The sequence below is a fragment of the Castor canadensis genome, chromosome 5, assembly GCF_047511655.1.
Source record: "Castor canadensis chromosome 5, mCasCan1.hap1v2, whole genome shotgun sequence".
NCBI classification, from domain to species: Eukaryota; Metazoa; Chordata; class Mammalia; order Rodentia; family Castoridae; genus Castor; species Castor canadensis.
In genome coordinates, this window is record NC_133390.1 from 143,976,950 (window position 1) to 143,992,445 (window position 15,496).

The 15,496-nt window shown below is 36.6% G+C and overlaps 1 protein-coding gene across 4 annotated transcripts in view; it reads right to left on the minus strand.

Moving 5' to 3' along the window:
- The window catches only part of Sptlc3 (serine palmitoyltransferase long chain base subunit 3), a 134,257-nt gene that overhangs the window by 50,974 nt on the left and 67,787 nt on the right, over positions 1–15,496 (minus strand). For all 4 annotated transcript variants that reach the window (XM_074074335.1, XM_074074337.1, XM_020166630.2 and 1 more), the window contains 2 exons: positions 12,078–12,202; positions 9,570–9,663 (listed from right to left, as the gene is read on the minus strand). In XM_074074335.1, the coding sequence (XP_073930436.1) occupies positions 9,570–9,663; positions 12,078–12,202 (219 nt within the window). The remainder of the gene's footprint in view (positions 1–9,569; positions 9,664–12,077; positions 12,203–15,496) is intronic.

Here is a 15,496-nt window from a genome sequence, read left to right on the forward strand (position 1 = left end):
CACAGGAAATTAATGTGAGTCAACTCCCTGTATAGCTATCCTTATCTCAACCAGCAAAAACCCTTGTTCCTTCCTATTATTGCTTATACTCTCTCTACAACAAAATTAGAAATAAGGGCAAAATAGCTTCTGCTCCATATTAAGGGGGTGGGAGGGAGAGGAAGGGGGTGGGGTAGGGGGAGGTTGGAGTAATGACCCAAGCATTGTATGCACATATGAATAATAAAACAATAAAAATTAAAAATAAAAGTTAATAGAATTCAATGTTAAAAAAAAGGAGTGTTTTTCCTTCCCAGACTTTGAATTTTTGAATTTCTAAGTTTTTATACAGAAATGATATATGATGAGGGTGGCTCCAATGCCATCCTAACAAACTCCAGTCCAGGTAAGCTAAATTAGCAGGAACTTTCAAAAGAATATTGTTTTTATTGCATCAACAAGGTTAAATGCACATATTACAGGGTTAATTTGGGATTTATTTTTTCTAGGGATAGGGTCTCACTATGTACCCCCAGGCTGCCCTTGAATTCACAGTCATCCTGCCTCAGTCAGTTGAGTGCTGGGATTACAAATACGTACCACCATCCATGGAAAATATTAGTATTAGTTGAAAAAGAATATCACTAGTCCTGAAGAGAAGTTCTCTCTATTTTAAAATGAAGCAGAACATGAAAATAAATCTTTAGATGACCATGATTTGTTTTATGCATTTTTATGATGAAACCAAAAGGAATCCAGTGTCTTCCAAGACTAGGACCTCTTGTGTTTGACTTGAAAGGTGAATTCCTTGGGGAGAGATATTTGGTGGACTTAATGATTCTTGAACAGAGGAAAAGTCAGTCAGCCCTGGGTACCCTGTAAGGAATGAACTCTTTGATCTAGAATCACAGAAGCTAGCCAGTGAAAGGGAGGACTTCACTCTGTGTAGGCTCTGGACCCATGTTAGCCTTGGGTAATATCTTCTCTGATTCTCCCTGTCTTGCTCTGCAAAGCAACAGTGTGTAGGTTCTAAACCCTTAGGATTTTGGGGATTGTGATTTGTGTTCTGTAGGCCTTATGGAATTCTACTGTTTCAGTAAGCCACAGGCTAACATCTGCGAGGGATTTTTTTAATAATGATGCTTATTAAAGCACTTACACTTGCACGGTGTTAATCCCCATGATACCTCTGAGAAGTAGTGAGGAACAATTAGGGTGTTTTTTCCCAGATGAGCAAGCTAAAATTGAATTTGTTAAATGAAAAGAAAAGAAAAAAACCACCAAAAACAAACTCCTAAAGCCTGAGGACAAGGCCCCAAACAAACCCACTCTTGTTATACAAGAAAACTCTGAGATATAGAAACTAAAAGAATTATTTTGATGCCATCAAAGCACATACACAGTACTATTAAACAATGTTGCTGTAATGACACACTGTGCCCTGCCAATAACCATAAACTTAAGCATCAACAATACCTTAGATGTTATTCATCTGACTCACCCAGGAGGTTCCTTTGCTTTGTGGAGTACTAAAAGGATGAAGCTGATAGGTGGCTATGACTATTTAGCTGTCAAAAAAAGAAAGCATGGTGGGGGCACTCTCTGGAGGCTGATACAAAGCAGGCTTAGTCTTTGACAAGCATTGCTAAATGGATTGCTGAATAATCCAACTATGTATCAAAAACTATAGTCAGGCTTCAGTGGAAAATATTCTTGGCAAGCCTGAGCATGTGTCTGTCCTTAAATTAAAGACCTGATAGTATCCACCAGCTTTCTAGATTTGGGGCAGCTGTAGATAAGATCTTATGAAAAGAGAGTATGAGGAAGCAAGTGAAGCAGAATCTTCTGACAGGGATAGGTTGGGTGTGGTTCAAAGTGTGTCTTTCTGAAGATAAGAACTGAACATTTATTTCTGCTCTGTTTTTACTACAGTGTGATGAAACTATTACGTCTGCTAGGCTTCCTCCTTCCTCTTCTCTTGGGCAATTGTGCTTCTGCTGAGGGCCCAGATTTTATGTGAAATCTTCCTCTGCTGCCTAGTTCTCCACCCACCATCACCTCCACACGGAGGAGACTGGGGCAGGAATGTCTACTTCCATTTTCCATATGCTTCCTGGTGTGATTGGTGGTTTATCTTTTGACATTCAAGACTCCATAAAACTTTCTTGCCAAAAAATATTTTCACTTCTGCCTATGATAGGCATGCAACAGAAATTTCATAATGAAACAATGGATGGACAATGATGAATAAATGCTATTATTTTTACTCTATCTATTTCTTTGCTCCTCATCTCTATCCCCACTCCTCTTGTATCTTTGGAGATAACCAATTTCATCCTTCAAGATTCAGCTCAAACATGAAATATTAAGCAGTAGGTATTTAAATAATTGTGAATGATGATCATACTTTTAAGATGGTGCTAAGGTCTACCCCCTTGTTTAGCCTTTGGAGGCAAACAAAATCTTAATGACCAATTTTGGAAAGCAAAGTAAATGTTTTCTTGAAACTCACATTTATGGGGTCTCTTTCCCATGAAATTACTGAGGGAATTTTGGGGGCACAGAAAATTTGATACCTTTAAATTTTGTACGGCAGGTTAAACAAATACTTTGGTTCAGGTTTTCTTTTCCTTTTCTTTCCAAACATTAAAAAATTAAAATTTAATTGACACTCTTTTAAAAAAAATTTTTATTATGTTTTTGAAAACTTCAAAAATTTATGCCTTTATTTTCAGTGTATGATGAAAATCATACACTGAAACTCCATCTCAATTGCACTGCTCTGTTTGTAGGTAGTGGGCAAGGCAGGACATGACATTTGGAATCACGATAATTGGTGGAGACAATGTAATTGACACTCTTTTAAACACATAGTTCTATACTAAAACAAAGTATTTTCCTAGGAGTCAGATTTCTTAGTTTAAATCCCAGTTCTGTCTCTTACTACCTCTGTGTTTCTAAGAAAATAGCTTTACCACTTTGTTCCTGTTCCCTCATCTATAATCAGGCGAAAATAATAGGTGCCTTCCTGTATATTGGTAAGGTAAAATGCAAAAGACTCATAGCCAGGGCTCTGTACTATTCACTATCATTAAAAGATAGGGAGGATTTGAGGTATTTAGTAAGTAACCTAGTTGAGGAAGAAGCCCAAGTTGTATCTGGAGATCTAAAAGGTTAATAACTCATAAGAGTTTAAGCCATGTTTACAGGTTTGATCTATCTTTTTCTCAAACAATCTCATGAACCACCATTCTGCAAAGGAGGCAGTATTCAGAGTTTTCTGGTAAACACTAGAGTCATTCTTCTTTCTCTTGACCTTGAATGTTTTGCTGGCTCCTTAGCTTAGCTCAGGAAAGACTAGATAACCTGTTTTGTGGCACCCAGTGAGCCAACCTAAGGATTGATTATTTCACTGAAGCATCCTATAGTAGAAAATGCAAGGAGATATCCTTAATAGTCAGTAAGAATACAGAGTGCAAACTTTAGCTTTCTGGGTGGAACTTCAAGCAGCTAATGGGATAGGGCTCTGTCACATTGGATGAATTTTACTCAAGGTCCCTCAGCATTCTGGGTCCTACATATGGCCAGCAGCTGGGTTGAGCTAGTAGCTAAGAGTGCTATCTAATGCTATGGGAGTCCTAATGATCTTTATTTCCTAATGACATTCCTTCAGTTCAGCTCCTTTTTGCATAGGCCTTTCTTTGTCTAAGAGTCATGTTTCTGGCTGTAGGAGAACACTTGGCTTGGAAAAGAAGCAGCTCTTAATCCATCACAAATGGGAACTGTGTATAAATACCCCAGGTTCCTCATTTGGGTTGGATAACACCAAAGTTTTTACACTAGTGCCCAGAGTTTCCTCCTAGGATTGTGGTCCAGTTCTCCACTGTGGAAACTTGCCTGGCAATGCACCCTTTATTGGCTGATTTCCCTTCCCTGTCACTGTTCCCTGCTCACCTGCCAATGCATTTTAGAATTACTTCCTATATAAGTGATTTTCACCTAAATCCTTGTCTTATGGTTTGTTTCAAACCAAGATAAAAGTGACAAACTTGGGTTAGAATTTGTTATTTGTTATTCATGTGATTTTGGGCATATAATTTAATCACTTTGAGGATCAGCTTTTTCTTTAATAAAAGGGGGTTAATGAAGGGAATTGTGTATTTGAATTCTTGTTAAAATTAAATGAACTAAGTAGGCAAAGAGTTTAATGTAGTTCTTGGCACCAGTGAATGCTGAATAAATAACAGTTATGACTTATGAGATACTCTGTCTGATAAATGTTTCTGGTATGCAGCTTTGGATTTAGCTGTACTAAAAATGTACTTTTGATACTTTTGAATTCACTTTTCTTTAAAAAAGAAAATCCTTTGGGGGATCTGATTTTGCTTCCTTTCAGGACTTTCTGTTTAGTCTTCTCAGTTCCTCATCTGACTTTGTGGGAAAGAGAGGGGGGTGGAGAGAGAAAGAGAGAGAGAGAGAGAGAAAGAGAGAGAGAGAGAGAGAAGAATAGCTTGGAGTTAGCAATCAGGTCTATTCACACAGGATTGGAATTTTATTATTATGGTCTAAGTAGATGTTACTATACCTAAAGTATATTTTTTCTATACAGAATTAAAAAATTCAAGGGCTAAGAATTCTGATTAATTTATAGTTTCTCTAAATTACAGAGGATATAGTGGTACAACATAACATAGAATCTTCTTTTCTCTAATATCTAGGAGAGTATAGTGAGGTGTAAGGGGAGGACATGAGGTGGAGAACAGTCCAGAGGAGTAAAACAAGTTTGGAGTTGCATGAAATCCCTCGATCCCAGAGTTTCAGAATGTTCCAGTGTAAGTGGCCATCCTTAAGAACCTGACTCATGAGTTATTAGCCTGATTAAATTTCATACACGCACAGGAAGGCAACTTGATGTTTTCTTCAGATCCTAAACAACTTCCACTTTAAATCACTCTAATCCATGTGGATGCATGTTAAGGATTAAAGAACTATGGTACATAAACTGAAGCATTTAATATTATCTTGAGAATAGCAGGGCAGAAAAGCCAGTAGCAACTCATGCCATACCCATGATCATTCCACGTAATTCTTTCCTCTCCACATACCTTCTCATTTCCTTCACTTTTCAAGAAAGAAGTCATTCAGAGGACTCTTGGAATACCCCTGCTCTCCAAGGTGGCTGTTTTCATGAGGCAAACACAATACCAGGGGCAGTAGCCTCATGTTTCAAAGTTGTATGACACACATTGTTGAATGGGAACAACATTCAACAATTTGAGAGTGAAAGTGTGTTAATTTCCTATTGCTTCTGCAAGACAGTAGCACGAATTTAGTGCCTTTCACCAACTTGTCAGGCATGGTGGTGGCACATCTATAATCCCAGCTACTTGGGAAATGGAAGCAGGATGATCTCTCTCTGAGGCTGGCCTGGGCAAGTGTGACTGGGGTAGCAATGGATTGTCACAGCTCTTACAATGATCACTCTCTGAGGCTGGCCTGGGCAAGTGTGACTGGGGTAGCAATGGATTGTCACAGCTCTTACAAACTCTTTATTCTGGATCATTTCCTCAGTCATTGTCTTATGATACTGACATACTTGAAGAGCATTCCTAATTTGGTATTGTCGAGTGATAAGATTGTGCTCTGATCTGCACCCTGTGTAAATGATGCTGAACTCTTCTGAGGAATTGCGTCTGGAGATGCAACGCCTAGATGTCCATTACTGATGATGCCAGGTTTTGTTTTATTTTTAAGCTGTCTTGATGTGGTCTGGTTTCTCCCTGATGAAGTTATTATGTTCTCCCCTGGGTGTAATTTCACTTGAATTGTTATCCTGGCATTGGAATCTGAAGGAGAAGATACAAAATGGCTGCTAGTGTGGCATGAGCTGGGTCAGCGGGATCAGGTAGCTCCTGAACGATCACTGAGCGGTTAGAACTGGTGGAAACACATGGTCTGTGGCTGAATTCATTTATTTGAATATTTAAAATAAATTTGTTTTGTAGGGATGTGCTTAGAAATTTTATCATTGCATAATTTCTCTTGAGTCATTTGTATTTTATTTTTTGTTTGAATATTTTGTTAGAGCATTGATATTTTCCTGTTGCTGGCATGTATCCATGGATAAGAGAAGCTTTGTTGATAACTTGGTAGGATGGGGAAGTGGGAAGCAATTTGAACTTCTTTTCATATTTCAGTCTCAGCCAATAGGAAAAGACTCATTTTGGGGGACTTCTCTTCCACATTTGTTCCCATGAAAGAAGTTGCTAGCATGATGGGTTAGCAGCTGACATTTCTTAGCTGTGTTACACTAATTGATAGGCAACCATGTCTGAACAACTCAAGAAGCATTAGCAAGCTCAATTGCACAGCCTTAGCTATGTTTTGCAAGCTTTCAAGTGTTCTGTCCTTATGCAAGAAAAAGATGAGTGGCTTGTCCTAGAAGCCCCAGTCATCCTCCAACTTGTCCCATTTTGGTTTTGTTTCCAGTGACTGAGTGGATAAAGTAATTGGGTAAAAGCATTCAGGGTCTGCTTGGTAGAACTTCCTACAGGAGGAAGTAGGAAGCCACACTTGGGTGTCTAGCTTATGCCCTTGTAATGTAATGATGGTCAGAAAACCTGTATTAGTTATCTATTGTTGTATAATAATTTATTATTATACAACACTTAGTGGATTAAACATTTATTATTTTACAGATTCTCTGGATGAAGGATTTGGGGCATGGCCAGGTGATTCTGACTCAGGTAAATTTCGAGGGTGCAATCAGGTATTGCCTGGAAGTTCAACAAAGGTCAGGGATCAAGGATTTCCCATGCACAAGGTTGTTGGCAAGAGGCCTCTTCTACTATTATTAATTGACTGCCTAAGTGTCCTCATAGTGACCAGAGAGAGGATGAGAGGGGCAGAAGCCACATGTCCTTGAAACTTAACCTAATTCTTTTGATCTGTATTCTTTTGATTCTACACACCAACCCTGATACAATGCAGGAGAGGACCACATGAGGGGATAAATACTAGAAGGTGGGGATTACTGGTGGCCATCATGGAATATTGCTACCATAACAGCCTTAAGATGAATAGAGAGGATTTTGATGTTTGATGATAAATGACTAAGATGATGGGTATGCCAATCAACCTGATCTGATCATTTTAATTGTATACAGTGTACCTCAGAAATATGTGCCATTATTACATATCAATTAAAAATAAAAATCTATTTAGAATAAATAAAAGCCTTAACACGGAGGATAAAAAATACTTGATCAGGGATTAATGGTAGATATTGGGCTGAATTTCAAATACAGAGAAGAGAAAGTATAGAACACTGCTTTGGGGATAGTCTTCACCATCCATAGGCATGGTTTTCCCTTCTAATTAGGCTATCCAAAGCTTTAATGTAATTCAAAGCTTGTATCTCTGTTTCCGTCTCCACTGGACTTAGGGGAAAGCAACTAAATGTTTTGAAAAATGCCAGTTCATGCACAGAACAGCATAGCATGAAGCAGCACTTCACAGACAACTTATGTTGCTTCTTGGAGTGCATTCATCATAACTGGTACATAAATCTTAATGACTTTACATTATCTAGCCAAGATCTTAGCTTTAGTCTCTTCTCTATTAGTTTGGCCCCGCCCTGAGGCCATACTGGAAGACTTGCTGCCTTTTGCATACTTCAAATTATTCCTCTGTTTGAAATGTCCTGTACTTCTTTCTTGATTAGAATTTTCTTAATCATTTAAAAGCCTATTGCAAATGTCGTGCACTTCATGCAATCCCCAGCATGAAATGACCTCTGCCTTCTGGGTCACCATAATATTTTCTACTGACCTCTAGTGACACTGATGATGGCAATAATACAAACAACAAAACAGCAGTTACAAGTAACTAAGGAGTCTCCATGCTAAGTGCTGTGCTAAACACTTGATAAGCCTCCTCCAACATAATGTGAGTAGATTATATAATTATCTTCATTTTTGAAATAAGCAAATTGAGATCCAGAAGGTTATGTAATCTGTTTATGCCTACAAGCTAGTCAGTTATTGAGTGAGGACACAAATACTTGGGTCAAAACCTGTACATTTAAAAAAAATGATGAATAAATGATTTTAATTTTATGTATGCTGTATGACAACATTTTTAAACAAAATTTGCTTGTAGGGAAATATATACATCTTAAGTTTACAACTGAATAAATTTTAATAAAAATGTAACCATTACCTCATTACCCCAATCAAAATATTATACTTTCTGTCACCCCAGAAACTTCCTTTATGCTACTCCTCATCAATTCTCTCCCTTACAGAGGGCATAGAACGGTCCTATCTGTTTTTGAATTTGCTATAAATGAACCCACACAGTATGTTACAGAATGTATGCTACTCTTTTTGTGTCTGTTTTACTCCATTAAAAATTGTTTTTCTTGAGAGTTACCCATGTTGTGGGCATTGTAGTTTGTTTCCTTCTATGTATAAATAAGTAAAATATTTTTCCTACTTTCTGTTGATAGATATTTGAATTATTTCCAGCTTTTGGTTCTTATGAATAAAACTGTTACAAGCATTCTCAAACAAGCATTTTTGTAGACATACACTTTCATTTCTCATGGGTAAATCTGGGTTGTAGTATATGGGCATATTTAGCTGTAATAAGACTTTGCCAAAGATCTTTACAGGGACACTGTGCCATTTTGTGTAACACCAGCATTGGGTGAGAGTTCTAGTTGCTCCATGCCCTGGCAAACATTTGGCATTGCCATTTTGTTTTATTTTAGCTATGCTTATGGGTATGTACAGGAACTGTGGCCAAAACCTGTGCTCTGAACTACTGCCTAAGGTTATCATGGTCCTTTTTCACTTTGATTTATGATAGTTACTTGGATTACAGAATTCATAGAAAGTGGCACAAGAAGGAATGAAGAACTTACACTGAGTACACAAGTCAGGAGCAAAGCCAGATCAGAGCATGCAGTTGTATCGCATCACCTACTTTCTTTACAGTGTTTCTTAAGACTGTCTGTGCTGTTTCATCAGGTCTCTAAAGAAGAATTAACCTTCTTCCTCCTCCTCACCACCCAACCACACAACCCACAGCCTGAAAGGACATTTTATGAAGTAGAAATAGATTGGTTCAGTGGGGGGCGGGGGGACAGGTACCTGAGCATTCTTAGGTGTGGATAATGAAAGGAAGCATTATGCTAAGAAGTAAGCTAACTTTTTTCCTGTCTAGTACACCAAACTGAGTCTCCAAACTTTCCCAGGGCAGATTATAGGAAGGGGAGAGTTATAATACTTCAAATAACTAAATGGCAGAACTAAGAGTTCAATCATGTCTTCAGGAGGCCATATTGCAAGATCACTAATAGTGACGTTAAAAGGTTTGGGTTACACTTAGCAATCTGGATATTTAATACACTTCAACCTTTTGTTCCAGGTCACCAGAGGTTAACAATCCAGCAGTGAATCTAAACATAATTGTGTTTCATTAGGATAAGTTGTCAGTTTGAAGAGCATGGACAAAGTGTCATCAATAATCTTTACTTTCTTCTAGGAGAAAGCCAGTACATGCTGGATAAACACACTGATACTCACTGTTGTGTTTGAAGGTCACTATGGTTGCACCTGAGAGTCGAGCCCCCAGGATAATAGACGAGTGGTTTAACTCATCACTTAAAATGAGGCATCCCTGTACAGAAAACACACAGAACACAAATCAATAAATAAATAGAAAGAAAGAAATCAAAAGGGAACTGACAGACACTCTAAAACCTGTAACACAGGTTCTTTAACCCCTTTTTAATTTTTAAAAGGCAAAGAGTTTAAGCTGGCGATTGTACGGACAAAATCCTATATTGCAGTTAGCTTATAGAGATTGCTTTTAGGAGCCTACATCTTTACTGAAGCATTTACAAATGGTTTTCCATGGTGTTGAATGAACTTGGTTAAGCAGCAACGAGGGTCCAAAGGCTTGATTTTTGACAGGAAAACTAGATTTTGAGGAGAGTTACGTGCTTGAATCTGTGCTAAATTATTTGGGATGGTTTTAGTTATTCTGTCTGGGAGACACAGGCTTTTTCAGTAGGGCATTTCAAAGTCTGACCTTGTGATTCTCATTCTCCACTGTGTTAACATCCTCTGTAGAAAGAAACATATCCACTTTACAGTTAAAAACTTTGAAATTGGAAAAGTATGTATGTGAAGTCAGCCTGATATGAGTTGACAAAATCAGCCTAATTTACTGCTTATAAATTGCTGCTTATAAGTTTTTCTTTTTTAATTGAAAAATTTCTAGTTTTTGGAACTATAACTATTCAAATATGCTAAAAATGCAGAGACAAATTACTGTGTACCTTTTTCTTTTGTAGCCACACAGAATCTGAATTCTCTCATATATTTTGATAATCTCACATATGATGTGTTTTAAGTTTTTGAGGTGAAGTCTAGAAAAATTTTCCTATCTCCACCCTGTAGACATGTGTGTTTACATTTCTAATTTTTTTATTTTGAAATACTTGAGACTCATAAATCTTATGATAACTCACCTCTACATTCTTTAGCTATGCATTTCCTATGAAAAAGGACATTTTCCTATAAAATCACAATGTAATTATCACATTCAAGAAGTTGCAGGCTTGGTGTAGTGGCTCAAGTCTATAATCCTAGCTACTTGGGAGGCAGGTATTGGGAGGATCATGGCCAGCCTGGGCAAAATGTTAGTAAGCCCCCATCTCAATCAATAAACTGGGCATAGTGGTTTCTCATCTATAGTCTCAACTATGCAGGAGGTGTAGGTAGGAGGATTATGATCTGAAGCTGGCTCAGGCAACAAGCGTGAGACCCTATCTGCAAAATAATTAAAGCAAAGAAAGGGCCGAGGGCGTAGCTCAAGTGGTAGAGTACCTGCCCAGCAATCAGGAGGTCTGAGTTAAAACCCAAGTACCACTACCTAAAAAAAAAAATTAAAAAAGAACAACCCCAAACCAGGTTGTACGTTTATACAGTACTTTCATCTAATATATAATTCAAATTTGAACTTCCACAAGTGTTCTAATAATGTCTTAATGACTTACAGATGTCATTTTTCCTTCTATTTTTCAATACAGAATCCAATCTAAGATTGGATTTAGTTGCCAATAAATTTTATAGAAATATAAATCTGATTATTGTACTTGCCTTCTTAAAATAAACTAACCAATTTTCCATTTTTCTTAGGAACAATTTCAAACACTCTGGCATGATTTACAACATAAGGCTGTTTGTGATTCAGCACCTGCTTTCACCTCTAGTCTCTTTTTAACCCTGTGACTACCATCCTATGTTCTAGTTCCCCCACAATTCTGTACTTCACACACGCTGGCCTTTTTTACCTTGCCTTAAGAAACACTTACGGTTAAAATTCTGTTCTCAAGTCTCTTGCAGAGATATCACAGATTTTCTCAAGAAGAGTTTGGGGATATTCTTTTGCTGTCCCTCAAGTATGTACATAATTTTTCTGTACTATGAATCCAAAATTATTTATTGTTTTGTTTCTCCTACTAGATTTTAAACTACGTAAATTTACAAAGCACTGGTCTTGTTCATCTTTGTATGTCCTGTATCTGGTCTCATACCAGGACATAGTAGATTGTCAATAAATGGTTCATTATATGAATAAGTAGGTGGATAACATAGGAAAAATGTTTTGTCCAAATTATGGTTGCTAGAGTGGGTCAAGTGGTAGAGCACCTGCCTAGCAAGCGTGAGGCACTGAGTTGAAACCCCAGCTCAGCAAAAAATTAAAAAGGGACTTACCAAATAAATGTTTAATAAGTATTTGATACATTGAAAATAGAAATTAAAGAATCTAAAACTTTGATAGATTTTTCTAAGTTGTCATTGAAAATAAAGTTTACTAATACATAGGCCTGCAATTCTATTTTCAGATGCATCATGATGATGATTTGCTGGCCTAAGCTGGCACATTTATTAAGAAATGTGAATGTTCAATCAGCTTCTCCTAAGAAAAGGACCTTCTCAGCCATACTTCTAACAAAGGACTGCTCAAAGTTGTAATTCTTAGGAGTAATACAGTAGAAGACATTTGTGTTAATAAACTCTCACCTTTCCAACTAATGCAGGGATATTTGTTGAGTTAGTTGCGAATCCCATTCCAAAGATCATTGCTGCTTCTACACTTAGGAACTTAGCCAGAAGGTCCTCCAGCTCCTTATGCTTGTCCAGGGTACCTGCACATGAAATTATATGAGGAGTGATTCTTCTCTTTTAAACAAGTCCAAGTTTGAAAACTCAAATTTCAGTATCATCAAAGTATACTAAGAGTCTTTGTACAGTAATATTTATCATAGTCACAATCAAGAATCAATTCAAATGTTCATCTACTGTAAAATGAATAAATACATTGTTGCATATTTATAAAGTAGAATGTGGCATCAGGAGAGAGAATAAACTACAAATGTGGGAAAATCTCAAAAACACGTTGTTAAGCAAAAGAAGCTAGACACTTAAAAGAATGTGTGATTCCATTTACATGAAGTGTACAAACAGAACAGTTCCATAATGTTGAACGTCAGGATAGCAGTTCCTTTGGTTAGAAATGGGAGGAACGCTTAAGGTTCTTTGAATGTTCTGTTTCCAGATTTGGGTGCTTGGTTATGCTTGCTTTGTAAAAAATCCATTGACATATACATTTATGATTGCCCACTTTTTTACATGTACTTTATAATACAACTGTTTTTACAAAATACACCACAATTCCTTTCTCTTCACTCTACATTCCATAAGTAATTAATTATAACCCTCTCACAGGCTGCCATACCTCAATGCAAACAGTCTATATGACTTCCATAGCTACTAAAAATTAGCTATAATTTATTGACTCTATGAAGTATGCTAGATTCTGTGCCAAGCCTGTTATTTAGAGTATCTCATTTAATCTTAGGACTCTAATAATACATTTCAGATGAAAAAACAAAGCTTAAAGATGTCACCAATGAGTCTTTGCCTGCCATTCATGTGTCAAGTAATTTAATATCCACAATATTCAAACAGCTCAAAAAATTAAACACCAGAAAAACAAATAAAAGAATTTTATTTACCCAATTAACAAATGGGTAAATAAATTGAACAGAAGTTCTCAAAGAACAAGAACAAATGGCCAATAAATACTTGAAAAAATTTCAACATTCTTCAGCCATAAAGGAAACGAAAGACAAAAAAAATCTCACTGTGGTCACAATGGTTATTATCCAGAAAACAAACAACAACAAATACTGGCAAGGATGCAGGGGGAGAAAAGGAACCATTAGATGTTGTTGGTGAGAATGTGAATTAGTATAGCCATTATGAAATCAATATGGAGGCTCTTCATAAAACCAAAAATAGGGCTGACAGGGTGGCTCAAGTAGAGCACCTGCTTAGAAAGCATGAGGCCCTGAGTTCAAACCCTAGTACTACAAAAAAAAAAAAAAAAACAAACCAAAACAAAAAACCAAAACCCCCCTAAACTGGGCTATCATTTGATTTGATTTTGCTATCTAATCTGTTCAGGGCATATACCTGAAGGAATCTAAGTCAACATACAATAGAGATATCCATGTTTATTGCTGCACTATTCACAATGGCCAAGTTATGGAATCAGCCCAGATGCCCATGAACAGATGAATGGATACAGAAAATGTGGTATAGATACACAATGCAGTGTTATTCCACCCATAAGGAAGAATAAAATTATGCCATCAGCAGGAAAGTGGGTGGAACTGGAAATCATTATGTTAAGTGAAATTAGCCACATTCAGAAAGACAAATATTGCATGTTTTCTTTCATATGCAAAATCTACACCTAAAATGAATGACATGAATATAAAAATATGACTTTTTTGGGGGGGAGCCAGTGCGAGGGAAGATAGGAAAAGGAGATGGTGATGGGGGACAAATATGAGCAAAATACATTACATGCGTATGTGGAACTATCACAATGAAAACTTTTTGTAAAATTAATATATGCTAATAAAAAGATGTCACAAAAATCAACAGAGATAATCTAATCTAACCCATGAATTCAGGTTTTTTTTCTCTCTATGACCTTTTACATGCTTTCTCTCAGACTCCTTCTTAAACATAATCCTCTCTAGTCTTGCTGACAACAAATGTTATTGCCTCCCATGTGTTTTGTTTGCCATCGCTGCATTTTCAAAATCTATACCGTCCAGTGTCTCAGCTACCAGCTACATGTAGTTAGTGCAAATGAGAAGCTGACTTTAAAAAAATTTTTAAAGAAGAATTCTTACAATATATCATATTTAAATTCACTTCTTCCATCATTCTACTTTATTCCCCCTCCCCAACTCCAGTTTCAACAGGTCTCATTTTTCTATTTGCATACACGAGTACATAATATTTCTACCATATTCACCCCTTTATCCCCTTTCCCTACATTTTCCCCCTTCCACTGTTGCCAATCCCCCAGACAGGACCTGTTTTACCTTCCTGTTCTCCTTTTTGAAAAGGAAAAAGATATTTAAAAAAAATTTTTTTATTGCTTTATTATTCATATGTGCATACAAGGCTTGGGTCATTTCTCCCCCCTGCCCCCACCCCCTCCCTTACCACCCACTCCGCCCCTGCCCTCTCCCCCCTCTGAATACCCAGCAGAAACTATTTTGCCCTTATTTCTAATTTTCTTGAAGAGAGAGTATAAGCAATAATAGGAAGGGACAAGGGTTTTTGCTGGTTGAGATAAGGATAGATATACAGATTGATATCTATATTGATATACAGTCAATATACAGATTGACTCACATTAATTTGACATTTTTTTTTAAGATAGCTATACAGGGTGTTTCATTGTGACATTTCCATGTATATATGTATTATAACCTAAATTGGTTCATCCCCTCTATTTTTCCCCTTTCTACCCTAGTCTCTTTCTTATGGTGATTTCAACAGATTTACAAATTCTATACCTATTCTTGTATAGAAAGTACATCAACCATATTCACCTTCTTAATTTTCTTTTTTTATCCTCCTTTTCTTGTTAGTGACCTCTCCTTAGCATAACCTGTTTTTTTTATAAAATTGCTGTATTTGTATTAAGTATATATTCCACATAGGCTAGAACACATGCAGCCTTTGCAGCAGCTGAATTTTAATGAACATAAGTTAAAATTTAAAACTGAAGTACTATAAAATACTTCCCACTAAATACAACTTTATTATTTTGGTTGGATTATGGCTCACACTGACCATTTAAAAGTCAGTGTATGAATTGAGATGTTCCATAAATGTAAAAACTGCATGAGTTTTGAAAGTTTAATATAAAAAGAAGAATATAAAATAGGTCATTAAGATGTTTACTTGCATGTTTAAGTGATAATATTTGAGATTAATTTTGGGTTAAATAAAATGTGCTATTAAATTAATTTTACTTAGTTTTTGTTAATGTTGCTATTAGAAAATCAAAAATTATAGGTCTTGTATTATATTTTTATTGTGCCATATTTTCTAGATGATGAATTTGACAG